This window comes from Ixodes scapularis, unplaced genomic scaffold (assembly GCF_016920785.2).
Source record: "Ixodes scapularis isolate PalLabHiFi unplaced genomic scaffold, ASM1692078v2 PGA_scaffold2__306_contigs__length_199485367, whole genome shotgun sequence".
NCBI classification, from domain to species: domain Eukaryota; kingdom Metazoa; phylum Arthropoda; class Arachnida; order Ixodida; family Ixodidae; genus Ixodes; species Ixodes scapularis.
In genome coordinates, this window is record NW_024609857.1 from 45516526 (window position 1) to 45540037 (window position 23512).

At 43.0% G+C, this 23512-nt stretch overlaps 1 protein-coding gene across 3 annotated transcripts in view; it reads right to left on the reverse strand.

The window, feature by feature from the left end:
• Positions 1–1123: 1123 nt before the first annotated feature.
• Positions 1124–23512, reverse strand: part of LOC8042059 (MFS-type transporter SLC18B1) — a 44832-nt gene continuing 22443 nt past the window's right edge. For 2 of the 3 annotated variants that reach the window (XM_029972645.4, XM_042291253.1), the window contains 11 exons: positions 22411–22484; positions 21502–21649; positions 18795–18863; positions 13368–13470; positions 10615–10772; positions 8279–8377; positions 7720–7808; positions 6508–6603; positions 2607–2681; positions 2420–2513; positions 1124–1723 (listed from right to left, as the gene is read on the reverse strand). In XM_029972645.4, the coding sequence (XP_029828505.3) occupies positions 1634–1723; positions 2420–2513; positions 2607–2681; positions 6508–6603; positions 7720–7808; positions 8279–8377; positions 10615–10772; positions 13368–13470; positions 18795–18863; positions 21502–21649; positions 22411–22484 (1095 nt within the window). In that variant the 3' untranslated portion in view covers positions 1124–1633. The remainder of the gene's footprint in view (positions 1724–2419; positions 2514–2606; positions 2682–6507; positions 6604–7719; positions 7809–8278; positions 8378–10614; positions 10773–13367; positions 13471–18794; positions 18864–21501; positions 21650–22410; positions 22485–23512) is intronic. The other variant, XM_042291254.1, reaches the window with a different exon arrangement.

Consider the following 23512-nt stretch of genomic DNA (forward strand, 5'->3'; position numbering starts at 1 on the left):
TGTTGGTAGGGCGACGAGAATGTTGGGTATTATATGCGACATTACTCAGCCACTCGAGAGCCCGGCCTCCATTATTCGTTTATTTTGTGCCCTAGTTAGGTCTAGGCTCGAGTTCGGCTCTGTGGCCTGGAATTCGTTATCAAAAACACAAGCAATCACCATCGAAAATGTGCAACACAAACTAATGCGTATTGCTTATGATCGCTACTTCCAACGTCGTTTCTATTTTCACTACACTTTTCTGCTTAATAGGATTTCTTTGATACCATTGACCAATAGAAAAGCAGAGCGCGACTTAGTTTTTCTGTACAAAATTGTAAATAGCGTATTTCAGAGTGCTTCGCTTTTACGTGATGTAAACATTTAGGTCCCTCCTCGTTCCACTAGGACCTGCACTACTTTCAGCATTCACATCATCTGTAAGTCATCTCCCCTTTACGGATACAATCTATGTTTATCAATATTGAAAATGCCGAACTTGATATATACAGTAACATTAAGGCGTTCAGGAACCAAGTGAATGTGCTTGTTGCCGAACTTTAAATATTGTGTGTTTGTTGCTTTGTATTTGAAACCTGCAATTGTGTTTTTTTTTTCCTGTTCGTATGTATATATGTATGCACCAAAGAGGAGACCTGCATGGTTGTTTTGGGCATGTAAATAAAAATAAAATTAAATAAAAATAAAAAATAGTCAAATTCACGGGAAAAAAATACACTCAAATTCACCTCTCACCGTTGTTGTTTTTTTTTTTTTCATTAACTTTTTTTTAGCTATTTTTAATAATAGGCTCGCCCTGTCCTGCACGTGCACCCTATTGGGGAGAGGCGAGCGTAACGGGCAAAGAGGAAGAACATATTGAGGAAGAAACAAAAGTGAATAACCGGACAAGAGCAAATACCCGGAACACCACCTATGGTATAAATAAATTATGGCAAATACAGTATTAGAGGCGGACCTACGGAATCGTCTCCTGCTGGAAAGAAAACCGCTTCCCAGGTTCCTTCTCTCCAATTACCTGTGTCGCTCTCTTCTCTCAATCTCCTCCACAGGAGCGTGTTTTTGAGCTCCATCCAGCTGAAAGTATGAGGGTCTTCCTCTTTCTCGAATAGAGACAACGAAATTAGGGAGAGTTCTTTTATTCATGGTTTCCCGTCGGCCTTCAATGGAAGTGTTTCTTTTGTTGTTTCTTGTTCGTCATGTATTCTACCAAAGTGTTTCAGCCGGTGCGTGCATTTCTATAGATCTCAAAATTGGCTTTAGCAGTCCGACAGCTCGTCGAACAGGTATCTCAAGGTTGCCAGGTGCGTGCCCTACAAATAATTGTTTTTACTAGGCAGTCAGTCACCTGCGGTTTCTCGTAAGCCCTGTGCAGACCGCACTGTATATAGATAAATATAAATATTATATTTATTTAGTTTTATATTCTAAAAGAGGGGATTGGGACGAAGAGTTGCAACAGCGCCTAGACCAACATCGGATAGTTCTTGCAGCAGGCTTTTCCAATCTGGCATAAATTTTAAAGATCAAAAGCCGGTAAAGTTGTTTCTTTAGAATTTGAATGAACTTTTTGCTGACCCAGAAAGATCGGTTAGCAGAAAAGAAACTTTTACGGGTATAGCTTATGCAATCATTACATGTAGTTTTCTTGCGAGGGATACCGGAATCTTTTTGATCCTCGCAACAAACTTGGTCGTAGCCACAAGATCAAGAGGACTGGTGTCTGGAACAGAAAACAACGTAAAGCGTAAGACAGTCCATATAAAAAGACAAAAATAAATATGGCTGTAGACGGTATGGCAAGGAGGCTATATTAATAAGCAACATTGTTCTTATGAACCCATGCCATACGTGAGAAAATTTGACGATAGATAAAAGACACATGTCTCTGGCATTAATTAGTCTCTATGAGAATACAAGTTTTTAGCTATAAATTGTTTGCTATCATTTTGATTACCATTCATGCATTTGTTGCGTTGGACTTGCATAAGTACTTTACTCTAGATGTCTTCTACTCTGTATATTAATGCGTGATGACTTTTTTTTAAAATTACACTCCTACGTAAATAAACATAGTACCCGAAAGATAGGTTGGTATATAACATAATCCTACAGTATCAGTCAAACTGGAAAAAACGAATAAATTGGGCTAATAATAGCAGTGAAACGATTTCAGAATTCATACGTATCAGCACTATAGGTTTATTTTAGATCTATTAACCTTGTGGCTCTTATGAGCTATTCTAAACAAGTAAACATGAAAAGGATGATGTGCAACAAAGGTAAAATATATAAAGAGATAAGTATAGAATAATCTGCCTTTATTCGCACACTCATGAAGCTTCTATGAAGGCCTAAATGTGTATGTTTGCTAACAGTCTCTGCACAATCTAAAAAGGCAGGCGGGGATTCTCCTTACCCAGGCAAAAAGTACTCCGAAAAGGACCATGCTGGCTGTTCTGTATCCATAAGTCCCCGAAACGTAGCCGGCAGTTGGCGCCGTAATGCAAGCACTAGGTGAAAAAATGCAGCACATATAAAATTTCGGTTATTAATCTTAAGAATAGAACTCTCGTAATGATATTTATTTAGAAGTGTTCACCAACCAAAGTACTGCACATCCGAATGTAACGCTCGACACGAAGCTAGTGGTTTGAAGATTGTCCGGGCATCCGCGGCTTCTGTAACGACACAAATTATAATTTAAGTCCACACTAAATACTGCATCGACAAATCATTGGTGTTATGAGAGACTACGAGGCATTTCTAGCTCGAGTCCTGGTCCATGCACCTAATGTTAAATAAATATGAATATTTGCGCGTATCCCGATGTATGACAGTGCCTACAGAATGTTATATTGAAGGAAATGTTTTGCTGTCGGTTTCAGAACACAAGTACCTTGGTTTCCATATCACGTCGGATCTAACATCCAAATCTCACATAGAAACGTTACTAACGATTCAAAACGCAGGCTGGTATATTTGAAGACAAAATTCTGATTGACACCAGAATCAGTAAAGGTTGTACTGTATAAAACACTATTACGATCGAAACTAGAGTATGCATTGTCCATTTGGGGTCCTGTCTCTTCACTAAATGCGTCACTTGAAAGAACAAGAAACAAATCGCTACGTGTCACTTGCTTCAACTACTATCGAACGTCAAGTATTTCCTTGATAAAGACTAATATTTTACTCCCACACCTATTGGTCCGCAAAAATATCACTCGGTTAAGCTTATTTCACAAAATGTATGACATTACCCTACTCTGCTAGATAGGTTCTTCGAACTTCCTTTCTATGTTACAAAGCCAGTCGATTATATATATAAGGTGCGTGTCCCTCATACTAATAGCAATGCTTTCTACTATTCCTTTATTACACGCACATTCCTTGAATGAAACCACCTTCAGGCCTCCATCGCCTTAATGACTGACGGTGTTCTTTTTAAGAAGGCGTAAATTAGTCCCTTTACCTGATTTTGGTGATCTTGCTACTTATTGTTTTTTTTCCCATATGTCCTTTCAATAGCGACTCAATGTTCCTCACTCCCCTCTGTAGTGCACTATGGCCTGCGGGTAAATAAATTAAACAAAATGAAATGAAATGAAATGAAATGAATAGGTTTGACGGATTTCCGAGTGTCTGGCTCATAAAAGCGGACAAACGTTGTTGGGACTCGTAGATCTATGAATTTCAATCTTAGTTGGAATAACTGAAGGGAGACTTCATTTTGTAGATGATATACACTTTTAAGGCTGTAAGGATATCAAAGGCAATGTATTGTTTGAGTTTCATATATTTTTTTTTCTTCAATCTGAGTTGTGACATGTGGCGTATGCACTCTTGTTTGTACATTTTTACTCTAAATACCAAGCTAAGGAACACTTCGCGTTATGCGCTGCTTGGAATGCATTCGATTTGTTATGGTAAAATCAATGTGCGCTCTGAGATGCATTCCCGGTATGTGTGCATTTGAGACTATAAATATTCGTCCTTCACTCCAAAGTACCTGAGTAATTGCTTCACTGACATGCCCTCACTGTAGCAAGTATTAGTCGGTCTTTAATCAGCTTTGCCTAAGCTCTCGGTTTCATTATCTAATTATCCTGGCCGTCTCAGTGTAAAAAGAAGCAAACGACTTTTTACCGGCGAGACTGCATCATTTAGACTTTGCTAGTCATTACTTTGGTTTAGCTTATTACAAAACAATCAAGGGCTCCTTCTAATTTGCAAGCACGTTGCTGACAAAATGCAATATGAACAACAACATCCTTAAGGTGGTCACCTTGAACATGTTCCTTGGAACATGCAGTGTCGTAAACTCGTTAGATAAAAGAATACTCAAATAGAAATTCAAATATACCTTCCATGTCCAGAAATAAGTTTCACAATATCAACAACATCTGCTAATGACAATCCCACACATGCAGTTTGAACGGATGACAGTACTTTTTTCTTCTAACTGCCCCTTTTGGTAAGCACTCGAAGAGCCTCCGTCAGAGGACGTGATGCGTCTCGGGAGATCCGGTGCCTACGAGGCACTCGTGACGTAACTTTTTTTTTTTCTACATGCAAGGCTATGGCGAGGCTGGCGTTGGTATAGCTCCGTCACTTGGTGGCACTGACGCATCACAGCCTAAACACTTGCCCTAGGATGACTAGATTGGACAAAACGAGTACCGAGCCACCTACGTTTCAAGACTAGACTGGCCTTTTCCTCTCGGTCTCAAACCCCCTGTCTTTTTTCTTTTAAATTTTCCCAGTGGCAGAAGTACGCGAGGGAGAGAAGGAAAATCCGCTTTGAAAGTTTGACGGGCTGAGCACGCTCGGAGCTTGGCGCCGTACTTACGCGGAGCGACGCTGCTTTTTTAGGACGATCGACGCAACGACATTCCCAGTAGCTTAGGAAACATGCACCAGATGCAATTTGGTAATATGTTCTTAAAACAACGTTCTGGTGTCTTTTCAAATAAACATCGTTGTCTTTGTGGTGTTACCCCAACATAGGGTTAAACTTTGGGCAGTAAACTGGGTGCTAGAATTTCGTTTCAGAAACGCTCTGAATTAAAATTAAAAGAAAACATAGAAAGCGAAAACCTGATCTGTTTCAGAAAGTCGCCGCTTAAATTAAATTACTTACCCCGGGTATGGCGCACGACGGCGTACGGCACGAGAGCGCCGACGGCAGAGCGCGCGACAAGAAAGCGCACTAAAGCCCCTTTATGCTTCAAAAGTAGCGCAAGGAGCGTCGATGCACAAGACACGCGCAACGTGCAGCCCTTTGGAAGATTTCGGCGGCACAGCGCAGCACTGGGCTAGATTTCACACGCTATGTTCGTCCAAAAAGTGGCGCGCGGCACGTGTCTCGAGCATTTCCACAACAATGATTGACGCCACTTTTCCCAGGGCTTTAGAGCGCACGACAGGAGAGCGCCACAATAGCAAAGCGCGCGACAGGAGAGCTGGCGACAGGAGAGCGCCACGATACGAGAGCGCGCATCACGAGAGTGACGAACAATATCTGCATTCACTAAGGTGCCTTTCATCGTGGCAGAACGTTCAAGTATCAAATCCCCTTCTGTAGTAACTGGGTGATTATACATTGAACTAACTGCTACGCAATAGCCTGCACTGAACAATATGTGAGTGCAGCTTTATATATCGTCAATCTCCATAATAACGAACGGATTGATTTCTAGCGCGTTTCCAATACAACGTTATCCCCAGGTTTGCCAGAATCAAAACATGGTAATAATATAACAGCTGCATGCACGGTAGGCTCCTGTAGTGTTACTCTCAGTAGAGAACTAAAATGCTTACTCCCGGAAAAAAGCTCATCTCCAAACCGATTTTTGTTTCACCCATTTTGATATGTCAAATCGAACTTTTGTTTCTGAGGAACAAAAATGACAAGTAGAATTGTCTCAAGATCGAAAATTGTCACCAATTTCACAAACTCTTTAAGCGGCAGCCATGACAGCCGCGCGGTAATGTATAAAGTTAGGACAGATAACCTAATTGTTTTTGCTTTTTTATCTTAAATGGTGTGACTTTAGACCGCTACTTTCAACACGCGTGAGCCACTTCGCCCAGCTTAATTTGCGTACTCATGCTGGTCAAATGACATCAAACGTTCAAAATACGACTTCCTTTGGTGTCATATTTTCAGCTCCTTAAGAACATATGTCTGAAGACCCCATTATCGATCATTCCCAAGGCGCGCACATGCCCTCTTGTGACGTACGCTCTAATGACACCCGCTCTCATGTAGTGGCGTTCTACAGTCGCGCGCTTTGCTGTCGTGGCGCTATCATCTCGAGCGCTTTCCCGTCGGCACTCTAGTGTCGTGCGCTCTCGTATTATACAGTCAATTACCACCACCCCCTCTCCTCCCGCCCCACACACACACACACTCTTTTCTTCCCTGTGTAACGTTGTGGAAATTGGGTTAATTACGCCCTCCCCCTTTTTTCGTGTAACGTGGGAAAGAATATTTTAACTCACAATGCCGTAGTATTTAGAAGACAGCTGGAACAAACGAAGTATGCAGACGTTGCGATTCCAATGCCCAATTGCGCCGAGCCTGCCATCCATAGATTCCTTGGTAAAAAAAAAAAAATTAAACATGAAAATAGAAAACAAACAAGCCGCAAAATATTTATTTACTAGTTCACGCCTAAAATGATTTAACGAACACAACCCGCATGTATCATGCTTTGGACCCCATATGTCATCCTTGGTCGTCACTTAATTCTTATGTTTCTACAATGCGAGAGTTATCATTTTACTCCAAAAAATACTTCTGTACAGCGCTGACGCTTCGAGCGACAAGTCTTCACTAATTTTGTCGAGCATTTCTGCAAACGATTTTATACATAGATCAGTGTAGTTTTCGTAGCTTTTTTTTTAGTTTTAACAAGAAAAAAAATGAACGTCGAAGCAATGTGTGTACGAAATACTTCCAGGCATATATGACTTTCGTCTTTTCTTTTTCCGATACCGGCGTAGAGTTTCTGAGAATAAAGTGCAGCATAAATACGGAAAAACGAACTCAGCGTTATTTTTCATGAGTGTTTTGCATTAGATTAAACACACAAAAATAGTGGTAATTCTGAGCTAAAGTGCGCCATGAAGGTTTGGCGACCTTTGAGAGACAAAAAGCATTTCTACAAAGATGATATTCTTTGTTTTCTCTTTTTTTTTTTTAGTTTGTTTGCGACGCAACTTATTGCTTGATATCGGAACAAGGAGTGGCAGATGTGCACGAAGACGACCAGTCAAACTATTGGTATTTTGAGCGTTATGCATACTTCGTCATCGGGTAACCGGCATAGCATCTAGCATCTGAATATTAAACCTTTCTTTTTTTGAGATATTTTTTATCATGATCTCCTCTCACAAATATTGCATTATGACATACAAATATTTTTAAAAAGTTGGCACACTGATTTTTGCGAATATAATTTTATTAATAAAACATTGTTTAAGAGCTTAATTTTGACAAGCAGCATCATCCACAAATCTAAGATCTATTTGTTTCAATAAAAATTAATTTTCTTTCAGCGCAGCCCTAAATCTTTGCGTACTTTACAGATAGTTATTGCGACATGTGAAAACTCATTTTTCCATTTTGGCGTAAAACTCTAAAATCAGGCGTTTGCGATTTCTGTTTGTGGAAAAAATATTTTATTAGTTTTAGGAAAGACGGTAACTTACGGTGAAATTGGAATATACGGAATGGGCCCAACAATCAAGTATGCAACCACCGCCATGACGTGGCAAACGAACAAAAATGATCGTTCCTTCTGTGAGAAACATAAGGAAAAGATTGCCCTTCGAGTTAGCTCATTCGGATATGAAATCACCATGCCACCTAACCAAACATTAAAAAAAAACCGTACCAATCTGCGCGACGTCAAAGGTAACTTGAACATTGTCGCGCCTTAAAAATGCTCTCACCTCGCCTTAGATATACCATCACCTATAGGACTAAGCTTAACGAGGCTGAAAGCCTCCAAAACATGATTGATGGCGTTTCAGTTACAATTCTTGGCAAGTGGTAAACAACACTCCTTGTTCGGTATACCATCCTCGATTTTCACACTATCAGAAGGAAGCAACATTTATTTTGTGCTTAAAATATTATAGTAAGGGAAACCACTAATATTTTACCATGGCATAAGCCGCTAAATTTTTTGTAGGGTTAACATTGAAATATGTTGAAGGCCATAATACACACATAACTTTATAAAAATGTACAGAAGAGGGCACTTACCTGCATGTTGCAGAAAATAGCAGAAAGCACAGACGCAATGACGTAACCTGCAGATTGCACCATGTAGATTTCACCAAGATGAGTGCTGCTTAACTGAAACTTTAGGCAGATCATTAATATATCTCAATGCCGTTTACCCATATGAGCGACAGATATCTCAACTTGATTATCTACGACTACTAAAAAAAACCTAAAACCTCTATTAGATTTTTAGTTTAGGGTTACGTTATCGTGGGTCACCTGTATGCGTTTCCTAAATGCACTGAGAAAGCACATCGTTGGGCATCTCTTAACTAGTTTATTTAATGAAAAATTGAGGGTTGTCGCCCTCCAATGGCTGTGCCCTCCCAGTGTCAGAAAGCCGTCCTGAATTTTTACCTCTAAAACCGTTTGAGCATTAAAACATAATAACGCTTCGCCGTTATCTTTGACAAGAATAATTATACCAAAAAAGATTACTGGTGTTCTGAGTGTACCATGGGAGAGTATATAAAATGAATCCTTTTAACACCTTGAAATGGCATTTATAAAAAATACGAGACGTGCAATGGAGTAGGGTGTCCTACTTTCGTAGCACCATACATCGTTTCGTAATACGTCGGTGCGCAGTCAAGGGCTAGACTAGAACATACACGAACACGAATCGACATATTAAAAGCGCGAGAAATTCGGTTGATTAGCCTGGTCGATGATATCAAAAGCGAAAAAGGATAACGAACGGGGCCTTGCGCGGGCTACGCAACGACTTAGGGTGAAACGAAGTATAAGGTGTTTGGTCTGAGCAAATTGAACGAGAGTCATAGATTAAATCTGTAACTCGAAACCACATCCAAACATATTCTTTTTTAATTTTTGTAAAATCGTGGGTAAAAATTGCTCTTTTCGCTTAACAAAGCAAATAAACTGAAAGTTTAGTACATTTGCTTCCTCTCAGAACCGCTGCGTTGACAAAAAAAAAGTTAATTCCTGAATGTTGAATGTTATGCAGATAAAGTTTGGGGACACGCCCTTTTGAAACCTTACTCCGTCATAATAATAAAAAAACATTTAACATTTTAAGAAATTTATTTATGCTTTTTTTTCTTATCACTGTATATTGTTACACAATAAGAATATACGAACGGCGTACCAGAATGATTTACAATTTAAACGGGGTCTTTTTTGCGGCAAATAACGGGTATTTAGAGGTATGTGCGTGTGTCCACCTTTTCTACTGCAACCCAATAAGGCCAAATATCCTTGCACATCCTTTGTGGTAGCGTATCCATGAATTGCTGGGACCACTTTTGTGGAGTGTGTCACTCGCACGCTCCTACAGCTGCTTGCAGCTCACCAGTAACCGCGAAATAGCGTCATCCAAAGTTGAGTTTTTTTTCGTGCCATCCAACGAGTGAATTACTGGGGGCCCACTTATTCTTTTCTTGATGATTTGTTATCATGCGTTCTCGTCAGCTAATGATGCCATCACTTTGGCTGCAGGAAAATAATGGGGCGCTCGACGCTCGTCCCACCCTTCCTTTTTAAGCTGTCACTGAATAGTTTTGTTTATTTATTTGAAATACTATCGGTTCTACACAGGACCAAGAAAGGAGTGGATTTATCTAACACAAAAACACGCGCTTAAAATGCACAGGTCAATAACACATACAACACAACGATGAAATGACAACTCTAGGTACTTCTGGCAGATATCTCTGAAATAAGGGAACTAAGCTCTTCACGAGTTCCAGCGGTCACGACATATGCTTGGAGATGGTTCCATTCTCGCACTGTTTGCAATAAGAACGAGTACCTAAGACAGACCTTGGAAATCTTTCGCTCTTCCGCATACCGAACATGCATGCTTGTTGCGGTTATACGCGACGTGCTCCCATTGATATACTGTTGCTTATTTACAAAAACCAGGTTATTTATTATGTTATAAAAAATATTAAGCCGCTTCTACTTCCTCCGCACCTGAAGGATTGGTAGATTCGGCCCTATTATAGAGATGTGACACATGTAATATGTCACCTCTTGATATAATGGAGTTAATCGATATAATGTATTTAATCTAGTAAATCTAGTGTATATTTGACTGTAATTTAATCACTTTAACAATTTGGATTGTCAAGTGTCTGCGTAATATAACAAAAGTCTACCACAATCTTGTTCATACACATTAAAAAATGCATAATTTTTTACATAAAAATGCATATTTTTTACATAATAATGCGTAAAATTTCTGCAATTTTACGAAACGCAATTTGAAAAACACCGATGGCTCGTTTAAAATCTAAGCGCATACAGTAAACGGTTAAAATTATTTATTACCACATCTCTTATCAATAACTTACCTGCGAAAGATGTGGTTCCAGGGTAGTTTGGTTGAATCCCATAAGAATCCAGTTAAAGGCAAAACTTATGGCGCAAACCAAAAACTCGGGGTCAGTGAGCAAGAACCAGAATTTTGCGCCTTCGATTTTTTGCATAATCCGGGCTTTCGGTGCACTATCTGAAAACACACAGAGTCGTCTGTAAGTTTTAGTTCTTATTTAGAAATTAAATGGAAAAACCATGCTGGAAGCTCATCCGTCAAGACCAGGGCACTGCAAACGTTTTGGCTAAATGGTCGGATCGGAGACCTGCGCCATCTCGAGGGTGGGAAAATAAGTAAGTAAATATAAATTTGAAAAACTTATTAAGTAATTCTAGATAAATATTTCATTGCAGTATTACATGATAGAGCAAAAGTGAAAAAAATATTTAAGGGGAATAAATACCTATACTTCATTTTAAAACTTTATATTTAGCTAAATATGACATTACACAATACTTGAGACTCAGAAAATGCATGGGCATAAGTCAAAGCACATAGGAACTTTGGCGTATTTACACATGGCAGAGCATAAATTAGAAGGAGACAACGGATGTCGACAATATGGAATAGATACAACACAGCACCCTAAACCCAACTTAACTAGGGAGCATAAAGGAATTTTAAGAAACATAGTTACTCAGATACGAAAAAGGGGACTCAGAATGGTGATGCTGGTCATAAATGTCAAATGAATAATATGGCGAGAGGAACACTCGTTGCACCGTTTCTATGCGTGCGTTTATTTTTGCGCCGTTAGCAGCCAGCCCTCTAGATGGAAGCGGGCCGCAGGCCAGGTTCATGGGAAGGACCGCGTCAGCCACGGGCGGTTGGAAGACCTCAGCGGTCAAGATTTGGCCCGCGGGCAGGGGTTTGGAAACCCCGAATCTAGACGAATACTGTCAGCTCCCTAAGCTCGTATGCATTTAGAAATTGGCGTGCAATGCAGTTGTTGTGGCATCAGGCTAATATTAATCCAAAATGGCCGAGCAAGACGTATCCAAATATTTCACACATCGTTATTGTTTGTTTTTTTTCAATCCTGGAGCTACAGCTAACTGCGCCAACTAACATGTCTGAAGTAAAATATAAAAAATAAAGATTTCTCCTCTGAATTTACCTGCGGCATAAGTTGAATGTTGTTCATACTATTTCCCGCATTGGGAGGAAAGAGTTTGCGAATTAATTAGATCTGCCGAGTCCTTCTTATTTACCAAGAATTTAACGTTGAAAAAAAAAATCTCAGTCTACGATAATGCACAGAATGTGAGCTTTCTCGTGTGGGATCTTACACACGTCGTCTTACTACAGGAGGCCCCCGATCACGCATGTGGAACTTGCACGTCATCATTATACTACAATAGTGTGCATAGTGCCTCAATTTCATGAACTAAGTTTTAGAATAATCAGGGTGCGATCAACGCGAATGAAACCAGCGGCACGTAGTTCGCAGGCATCTTCCCAAAGCCATATGGTCACATATAGTTGGCATCATTTAAGCGAAAAATGCTCATTAAAAAAACAAACTTTGTGCTCGTGAATTAGGAGACCTTGTGTATGCCAAGTGTTCTTTTTGTTTCTTCTTCGAGGACTTGAAAATGCGTGGGGTCATTTCACCATAGGTGCTTAGCTGGAAGCAATCGGGGCTACTGGAACTAGGCCTAAAAATGATTTTAGTTGCCTAATTGGCTAAACGAGCTCCCGACTTTTTGAAATCTTTATCTTTTGAGGCAGAATATAATTGAAAAATATACGATCGAACTCATTATGGTGTAGTGGTTAGAGAAAATGTTTGTTTAAACAATTCGTAGTGGCCGCAACAGAGCGGAAAATGTCACACTTGCACACGGCTTCAAATCCAACCTAAGCGAACAAAAGGGGCTCAGGATGGCACTTAATCAAGTTTGACATTTTTCTAGTGGCCCTAGAGCTAAACAAATAATAATCCAAGTCCCCATGCTTAATAAATCTTGTCATTCTAAAAAAGATATATCATGTATAGAGGCTGGCGTGAACATCAAACAACAGTAACGTGACAAAAAGTTAGGGCGCAAACAAGCTGGTGAATGTTTGGCCTTTTAGACGAAACCAAATTTGGGTCAAGGACTGGCATTGAAGTAGAAAGCAATATTGCTTTGTTCTAGTGTGGCTTAGAGATCAATCACATTTAAAATGAAACGAGGGTGAATGTCACTTTAGAATACAGAAAGGTGCAATGCCGGCCGGTGTGAAATTTTTGGACACTAGCACTCATATGATGTGTACTCTGTAGAAACAATGTCGCGTAATTTTTACACACTAATTTTTACACCAGTCTTGGGGTTTTGTATAAACTGTAACCTGAGCGCATTCCCGTGGTACGTAGATATTTGTTATTTAAAGTGTATCTTAAAGTTAAGTTTTACTGCGTGAAGCTTGAAGGAATTGCTCTAATTTTACTTATTGGAACTTTGAGTACTTGACTTAGAAGCGGTAGCCCGAGTTGGATTGACTGTCGGCTTTACTTCTGTTGAGAGGCGGCACCGCATGTCGCAAGGACCTTTCTATCTCCCTGGTTTTATCCTAAATGTCCTAATCCCAAAAATCCTAAAAATCCTAAAAATCCTAAAAAATCCTAAGTCTCAAAGCCACTACCACAAAGGAATATTGCTTGGCCCAAATTTAGTTGCGATAGACGCAAGGCAATTGCAATGGAAATATTGTTTTGTTTAATCGCGCTTTTATAATGTTTACCTTGCGGCCGTTCTTTGGGAATTATTCCATAGATTGCAACAAATGGTGAAGACAGAGCTTGAACCACACCCACCACAAAAAACGGCAGTGGAAAGGCCCAAAGCTGCGGGGCAAAAACATGATCATAATTGTGAATGTCATTTCATAAGAAAGAAAGGTGCAATGCCGGCCGGTGTAAAATGTTGGACACTCGGACTTACACGATGTATACTCCTTAGAAACAATGTCGTACTCTAAAACATCCAGCGCATCTACTTCCCCTCAAAGCAGTTGAGAGAGCCAATCGGAGCTCTCTACGAAGGAAGTGCTAAGCGTCGGAGTGCAGACTTCTGGTTTTAGAACTAAATATAAGATGTCCCAAGCGAACCTTCCGCTGTTAAGCGAGCCTTAAAAATCGGCGCCTGCACATGGAAGGCTCACATTTTCCCCGTATGTGCGCAGCGCACATCGCTTTTACCGTGTGAAATTTCAAAGCGTAGATATCTTGTCGTAAAAAATATAAAGTATAAAATATTGCTAAAGTTAAGGTTGAGCGCGTTTGCAGACGACCGAGTTAGCGACGCTATTCATTTGTGGCGCAATCTCCCGATAGGTGCAGCGAGCAGACGTCACACTCTGTTGTTAACTCGCTGTGCCTAACGGAAGATGGCACCACAAGTGAATAGCATCGCTAAGAACTACGGCCTCAAATTTCACACGTCAAAACTGACCTGATCAGTGCACGTACGGTAAAAGCTTAAGCTTTCTATGGGCATGCTCCGATTTTTCCGGCACGTTTCACGTCGGAAGGTCCGCTTGGGAGACCTAATATATCTTCAACCTCGTCATTTGCCAAGCCCCTTTCTGGGGCAATTGGTTCTAACAGCCGCTCTGGCGGGAAAGTAGATGTATTCGATGTTTCAGAGTGAAGTCGCTGATTGCTTAAGGAAACTCAGTCTATGGTGTGCCTCGAGCATCTTGTTATTGCTTCGCAGCCAAAGATATTTTAGCATTTGCCCATAGAAATCCCGAAAAAATCACGAGAGCAAAATCTCGAACATAGCGGGACACGCTGTGCGTTTCCTATGCCTTCCGTGACTATGCGGTGCGCAAGTTTGTGAACTTCTCGCACAGGGGTTGCGGTGACGTCACAACGCCAAGCTCCGATTGGCTTTGACTGGAAGGATAGTGGGTAGAACCTCAGGGCAGCTAGCGCTAAGGTCTGCCCATTATCCTTCCAATCAGAGCCGATCACAGCTCGGCGTGGTTCTGACGTCTCCGCAACCCCTGAGGGAGAAGCAGACGAACTGGCGTTCCGCATAGATTGCGACACTTATATGGCAGAATGGCCTCCTCTCTTTAGACAAATAACTACCTGCAGAAACCGACAAGCCAATTGGTGAAAAAGAATGCGGGAGGCTGCGAGTTTATCGCTACGGTGTACACCGCCTGTCCGTGTTACTCAATTATGACATTAAGTAGCTTCCCAGATGATTTCTTTAACTGCAAAATATCTTGCTCATATTGTCACGAATGACAAGTGATGAGGCGACGAAAACTGAAGTAAACTAAACGTTTAATGGGGCGAGACCAGGGTGTAGGATAGACAGGTGGGGAAACGAGAGCCAAATGAGCGACCGGATTGTGTCCCTCTCGGTTTTCTCTTTTGCTGTGGCGCCATCTATGTGGAGCACCGCGAACTCTCACTCCGGGTGGGCGACCGGTGGCGACCGGCTGAGCCACCGGTGGCGACCGGCTAAACTGACGGAGATGGTTTCTCGTGAATTTTCAATGGAGGACTGCCGTGCTCGCACGAAAATCCGATTCCGATTTTTTTTCCTCTCGCCGCAGCGCCATCTGCCGCAAATCGGGGGTACCCGCAAGAAGGCGAATACACAATCCGATCACGGCACTGAGGTAGGCTTCTATGGGCCGTTTCCCCACCTGTCTATCTTACAGCTTGGGCGAGACTGACTTTGGCTCACCACGCGAAACCCCTTTCGTACACGCGTGGGCTTCTGGAATAATCGGTGTAGAAAGTTCGACGCGTAGAACATTCGGATCTCGAACAAGCAACAGGATTCGCGAATTTTTCAAAACATGAAATTGCAAGAATGAACAAAATACACGTCGCTTCCAGGAATCGAACCTTGGCTTTTCGCGTGGGAGGCAGGCTCGATAATAGTTTGTCCACGCTAACGCTGCCTACTTGGCCAGCTGCGCGCGCGGCAATATTTGCTCGATGTATTTTTAGAGCGCAGCTCTTAGGGGCCCGTTTCCGGCTTGAGCGGCGTCGGCGTCGGCGTCGGCGTCGGCGTAACCGCGCGGTGCATCATGGGAAATGTCCCATAATGCACCGCGCGAGCCCCCCACCGGGGTCACGTGACCTCGTGGGGGCACGTGACCCCCCCGAGGTCACGTGACCCCGGTGCATCATGGGAAATGTCCCATAATGCACCGCGCGAGCCCCCACCGGGGTCACGTGACCTCGTGGGGGCACGTGACCCCCCCTCCGAGGTCACGCGACCCCCCGAAGTCACGTGACTCCCCTGAGGTCACGTGACCCCGCCGATGTCGCGTGACCCCCAATGACGTCATCGTCCCTGATGACGTCACCGGCATCCACATCGTCATCGTCATCATCACTGATGACGTCATCATCACTGATGACGTCACCGGCATCCGCATCGTCATCATCACTGATGACGTCATCAGTGACGTCACTGATGTCGTCACCGGCATCCACATCGTCATCGTCATCGTCACTGATGACGTCACCGGCATCCGCATCGTCATCGTCATCATCACTGATGACGTCACCGGCATCCGCATCGTCATCGTCATCATCACTGATGACGTTACCGACATCCGCATCGTCATCGTAATCATCACTGATGACGTCATCAGCGACGTCACTGATGACGTCACCGACATTCGCATCGTCATCGTCATCATCACTGGTGAAGTCATCAGTGACGTCACTAATGACGTCATCGGTACCCGCATCGTCATCGGCACTGATGACGTCATCAGTGACGTCAGTGATGACATCATCGGCATTGGGGGTCACGTGACCCCCAAGGTTACGTGACCCCCCAAGGTCACGTGACCCCCCCTGGTTAGTTTAACCCCCCCCCAGTGCCCTTCTCTCCTCCTCCTCAAGAGCTGCGCTCTAATTCGGCGTTACAGGGAGTTGTAAGCAGCTTTCACTTTTTATGTTACACCAGTCTATATTTTGCTTGTTCATGGTCGTGTTCCTGCGAAGTATCCACATCCGACGAACATTTGGTTTGTTTAATGGTGGCGACTGCCAAAGTGAAACAAACGGCCGACCAATTGCAGGTTACAGGTTCACTTCAACAAATTTCCGTGGGTCTCGTTCTTTTCGTAGATCTCCAGTTAGCCAATCACTGAGTAAATTACAACAATCGGTTCTACAATCACATGACAAATATCTGTGATCTCACTGGTATACTTGAAAATATATACGATATGAGGTATCGAATTACTTTAAAAAATACGAAGTTGCTATGGATTTCGTTGTACTGAATAGCGCTAGAAAGTGTAGTGAGTTTTAAAAATGTAGGGCAGGTACATTGATGTAGCATTGAGGTCTGCCGACTATTTTTGCATAAAAGCCAATCCAAGCCCTAAGGTATGATGTGACTGCAACCTCTTAATGCTGCCTGCCTTAAAGGACACATGCAAAGGAAAAAAACATTTTTTTTAAACGGCTTAGATGGAAAAAGGACGCCATAAAACGATTTTACAACGAAGAAAAAAAATTTTTAGAGCTATATTTACGGCGCAAAACGAATTTGTAGTTGGCGCCCGCGGGCACCGCGGAAAAGTGGTCTGTATTTATCACGTGACTGGTCTTTATTTATCACGTGGTGCTTGCGCTCTTTCGGAAGCTTCCTATGGCCTCTAAAAGTAACTTATTCATCTTTGTTTGAAGTATAACAAAAAACCAAGACGAATAAGTAACTTTTAGAGCCCAAAGGAAACTCCTGAAAAAGCGCAAGCAGACGTGATAGACCTGTGCGCCGGTCAGACGACGCGGCGGCGCCCCAAAGCAGACGAACTTGTGCGGCGGCGGCGACGGCGGCGTGGAGAAACGCGTTGAAGCGGCGTTCGCACAACGCTCAGCGTGCGGCGGCGACGCAGCGCGGCGGCGCGCGGGCCTACCACGTGACCAGCGGCGGCTCCCGCGAGCGCCGACTACAAATTCGTATAGCGCCGTAAATATAGCTCTAAAAATTTTGTTTCTTCGTTGTAAAACCGTTTTATGACATGCTTTGTTCCATCTAAGCTGTCTAAAAATTTTTTTTTTCCTTTGCATGTGTCCTTTAATGCAAGCAGCATTAAGGAAGGTAGCAGTGAGGTCTACCGAGTATTCTTGCATATGAGCCAATCAGAGCCCCACGGTTCGTTGGCACTGCAACCTCTTGCAAAAGAAGCAGACGAACTCGCGATCCACACTGCTTAATTCACACTGACTGTTCTGTCTTGAATGACACTGAGAGCTTAAAACACGCGGGCATGGCTTCATGTTTTACCGTTTTTCGCTTCGGAGTTATCTTTTCTATCTTTTTCGTTTTTTTAGAGCACAGCTCTTAGGCGCCCGTTTCCGGCTTGAATGGCGTCGGTGTCGCCGTCGCCGTCGGCGTAACCGCGCGGTGCATTATGAGACGCGTGACGTCACTGATGATGTCATCAGTGACGTCATTGGCATCGTCACTGATGACGTCATCAGTGACGTCATCGGAATCCGCATCGTCATCGTCATCGCCACTAATGACGTCATCAGTGACATCACTGATGACGGCATCGCCATCGGCATCGTCACTGATGACGTCATCGGCATTCGCATCGTCATCGTCACTGATGACGTTACTGATGACGTCAACAGTGACGTCATGTGACCTCATAGGGGTCACGTGACCCCCGTGAGGTCACGTGCCCCTCGTGTGGCGACGGCGATGCCGCTCGGAGGGAGGAGTAGCAGACAGGATGAGGACGTGAGGAGGAGGGAGGAGGGATATACCCTCCCCTCAGTACCCTTCCCTACTCCTCCTCAAGAGCTGCGCTCTAATTCGGCCTTACAGGGAGTTGTAAACGGCTTTCATTTTTTTAGTGAATGTCACAATTTAGTTGGTTAGCTACAGATAATAAAATGATTGGGTATCGCCACGTTCTGTCTTTTTTAAGGCGTCGGCCACTTTAGTTAACTACAGAAGCGCAGGGCAAGGCACATTCCGAGCATCGTGTCGTCACCTTTATATCAATGAGATTGTAAAATTAGTAAATAAGAACACTAAAAATATTCCAAAGTAAGAAACGTGACCATGGTAATTCATTCCTTGCGTTTGCGAAGCAGCCATTGAGTTTATAAAGGTTGCACAATATAATCTATAATGATTTTCACATTATAGCTTATCTACTCACGTCAATCAGAGCTCCTCCGGTGACTGATCCAATCATATTTCCTATTCCATAAATTGCCTCCATCGTTCCCTGAAAAAGCGTCGAAATTGTATTAAACACTTGCGCTCGAAGACGTAAATTGTATACAACTAAGCTTTAATAAGTTTTCGAGTTTCAACCGCCCCGAAATATACTCGGAACACCAGGCGTCAGTGTTTTCTTGATCAGCTCGATCAATGAGACGGACGATCGTTGTCGTGCGCCAACATTCTCGCAACTTTGGTGGCCGAACGGGTTGACATCTTTTCTATTACCTAATCAGAGTGACCATTTGGGAAGGCACGTTTGTGGTCGTTGAGGCTGCATAATCTCGGGATGCACGTTAGTGATGCAGAACTACCGATACATTGACTATCGATACTATCGAATGTTTTTCCAAAACAATCGACGGTGTCTCAGAACTATCGATAGTCGACTATCGATAGCTTGTCGATAGTCGACTATCGATAGTTGTTTTTTACTATCGATAGTCAGATTTCTGGCGGCTAACGATAGTTTTGCACCACTGCGTCCGTTACAGCTCAAGAAGGTAGGGCGAGGGTAAGACGGGCCGGGGAGTAGGAAGCAGACGGAACGCTAAAGAGAGAAGGAGGTTTCCCTATCTCTTCTCCAGCGTTTTGTCTGCTTCCTTCTCCCCGGCCTGTCTTACCCTCGCCCCACCTTCTTGAGTTGCAACGGACTATAGAGCGAACACAGTTGCCGCACCGCCGCTCGCCTCCCTTTCTCCTGTCCTCGCCCAAACTCCCGTCTTCGTCATCACAGAAAGCTGAACCAAAGTTGGGATGGCAAGTGCCTGGGCTAGTTGGTGTCCCATTTGAAAAAATTAAGCGATAAAAAGAGAAGAGGGAGCGACGCAAACTACTAGTGTCGCAAAACCATCGATAGTATATCGTCGACAGTACCATCAATAGGTTTACGATAGTCGACTACCGATAGTTTTTCGATATTCGGCTATCGATGGTACTATCGATAGCTTTTGATACTCGACTATCGATAGTACTATCGAGAGTTCTTTCTTTGCTATCGATATTCAGATTTCTCGCGACTATCGATACTATCGATAGTACTATCGATAGTTTTGCACCACTAGTACACGATGCCGTCCACTGACTTCATTTGTTCGAGTTCATTGCGGGGCATGACGTACTGCGCATCATTGGTAGCGCGAACGGAACACTGGCACACATTGCCATTTTACTTTTGAAGCGTTTTGACAGACGTCAAATTATACCACTTAAGTTATTGACCCAAATATTCCCATTTTAACACACAAGATGTATCCACATGGTCTCTTTCATTTGAAAAATACCAACCATAAATAAACGGAGATTGCTTGTTTGCAGTAGCAGTGTCGCTCAATATACTTAACGTGAGAATTAGAGCCAATAGGCGATCGTCGATGTTTTTTCCTATTTATCTCCTAAAATTAAAAAGAAGTGTGATGAAAACAAATTTGTTCTGTTCTCGAGCACGCACGGAAAAAAAGTTCAGTTAAAAGTATGGGTGCTGCGAGGTCCTCCAGTAGCCTCTAAGTCCACATACGAAGACCCATTTACAAGCTTATTTCAACTAACTGTGGGAATTGAATCATAATCTATTAACTGCACCTTCACTGTATGGCTTGAAATAATGAAAATAAGGCACCGAGAAACTGAGGGAGACAAGGAGGCGAGAGCGCGAGGGGACGTCAGAACGCCGAGCTCTGGTTCGAATGATTAGTGGGTAGACCTAAAGCTAGCTGCCTTTGTCTCCACTGCACCCGTCGAACGCGTTCAAATGTGACAACCAAACGCGGAACGCCGCCATTCCGCGTTTTAACACGTTCGAGAATTTCAGTGGAGATAAAGGCAGCTAGCTGTAGGCCAACCCAGAGCCGTATATATACAGAATATGGTCATTCATTCGGAAGTATTGCAGGCAAATCAGGAGGCGCCCTTGACGAAAAGAGGGCTGGGCGAGATGAGAAGGAAAGAGGGGAGGAGCCTGATGGATTAGGCGAGGAGGAGTTGAAGGAGGACGAAGAGGAGGGGAAGAGGAGGACGAGGAGGAGGAAGAGAAGGGAGGAGAAGGGGTATACCCTCCCCTCAGTACCCCTCCCGTCCTCCTTCTCAAGAGCTGCGCTCTACTTCGGCGTTACAGAGTGTCCTAACGTCTTTCATTTTTTTATCTAGGTTTTCTTATTTCTAGAAGTAAAAGACGCAAGAAATCACTGCTGAAACAGCAGAAAATTCTTTCCGTGTCAGGTGAAATGCCTTTCTGAAAGCAACGTCTTTTTGTTATTGTGATCATGGATCCAATTATAAGCATCCCAATCAACTAATATTAAAAATAACCAATTCGCTTCGAGAAAACATGATAGGATAATAGGTCAAATAGAAGCTATTTTTTATTCCCGTCATTTTCAGTGCAGTTGGTGGTTCCACGATAGGTACGTTAACTTTTCAGACATTTTCGCTATTAATAAGAAGCCGTTTTTATACCGTGCACCAAACGAGGTTTGTCAACCGAAAATGCATAACAGATGAGGAATGTTGGTCAATACCTCACAGCTTGGTAACTTTTCGGACAGTTTCGCTATTGATAGAAAAACCGTTTCTATACCGCACGACAAACGAGGTTTGTCAACCGAAAATGCCTAGTAGAGGAGAAATGTTCTTCAATAACTCACAGCTAAGACACCAGGGTTGCTAGAGCAGACGCTGTTTGCGGCGGCATACATGGTAACAATTAGAATCATGAGAAAAATCCCTCCTAATATAAATGTAAAGAGCGATAGCCACAGCAGGCTATTGGCACTCGGAGCCCAATACAGCGACCTGCGCACACAGAAACAAATTGTCATTAATCTTTCAGATAAAGAGTTGCAAACAATTTAGAAAACGCTTAAGCTTCACCTTTAAGAGTGGAACGTTATAGCTTTATCGAACCCGTTCGCATCGCCTTGACATTTGCTTTAAGAGCGTACCTTGCCTGGAATAGTCAGTAGCGTGTCTCGCTTGCAACCCAAGGGCTGTGGGTCCGAATCCCGTCTTAAATTCTTCAATTTTTTTTTTCTTTATGGCAGGTGAATGTTGTCATAAAGTGAAAACATTTGAGACATGCAGCGACTTTTATATTTGCATCATATGTCATGTTTTAAACACTTTCATTGCACGCGTAACGTCACGTTTCACGTGATTCTTGTGGGTTGCTTGAAAGTTCCGCTCGAGGTCATGCGGCTCTGACATAATTAACCTATCGACCAATAAGGATTTTAGCGTCAAGCCACCGACACCGGCCTTTCTGTAACACGAGCTCCTTCCTTAACGATATTGCGTTAAAAATGATGACCTGATAATTACCTACCTTCGAGATCGCCCTTAAAGTATAACTTAACTCGGGTCTGAAAGTTATCATAACTGTAAAACAGTTAACGTTTCATCACGGAAAACAACTCATAAAATTGAATTACCACGCAGAGGAAGATGTATCGGTAATCGTCTAAATTATTATTTAAAAAAAAAACAGTTGAAGAAGTGTTTGCTTTAGACATAGATTTACGTTTCGTGCTCTTGAAAACGAAAATGCGTTAAAATACCCGAAACACAGGCAAAATAGCAGCGCCCCAGCTTGGCCGAGTAGGTAGGTCTTTGTTGGAGAGAGCCAGGTCATCTGCAAGCATGCGTGTAGGAACGCGGGTTACTTGAAAAACAGTGTTGTTTCGTGTGCATGGTAACACAAACTGTACATCCACTTTTGACACTGACAGCAATGTAAACCTAGGCACGTTATCATTGCTTCCCAACCAATGAGAACTGTGGGATTCATTTATAAGGATTCCGAAGAACAGTTCACGACGCAAGAAGCACGAACATAATGAGAAAATCTCGCGTTTCTTAAACTCTCGGTGACTCCAGAGTCACAGACAACTTAATGAAACGCGAGCAGTATTATGGGTCACACGCCTTGCCTCTCGCTTCGAAATGACGGCACAGCGATAATTGGGTGCTCGTGACTGAACGCGCCCCGGGGATGTTTAGGCTGTCCTGTGATTATACGTCCTCGAAAGATTCCGCATGTACACTGAACCGCGATGCATTCGAAACGCCAATCAACATTGTTTTATTTATCTAAATGAGTCAATCAAGAGGGCGATCGTAATCATCCTTCAACGGTTGGTTGTGCTCGTCAAGAGAAATGGGCTCCGAACTCAGAAAGGACACGTCAACCTCCGTGATTCCATGCAGAATTTTCCTGTTTTCTTTTTCATTTCATTTATTTTACTCGCGCTCGCACACGCGGCACCGCAGCTCGCCCGAGCCGCACGAGTCGTCTTTTGTGGCTCGTCACATGCCCGGGTTTTAGTAACTGTCTACCCACAGCGCGCTTTGATGAGACAAAGAGAAAACAAGATTAAAACAAATAACGCACTCTGAGATAGGCACGCGAGTGAATAAACATGTGCATACAAGGTGCTGAATGAGAAGGCACCCTATAAACAAGTGCACACACTATAAACTCCAAAAGTTCAGTCATCGGGTAGAGACTGAAAAATCAGCGATTGGTGTAAGATACGGCTTCAGTTTCTCCACGTGCACTACTTTGCGGCCATTACCGTCCATGAGCTCAATCTCGTAGTTCACAGGAGAAAGCCGGCTCACAATACGGTGGGGGCGAGTGAACCGTATTGCTGCCTTGAG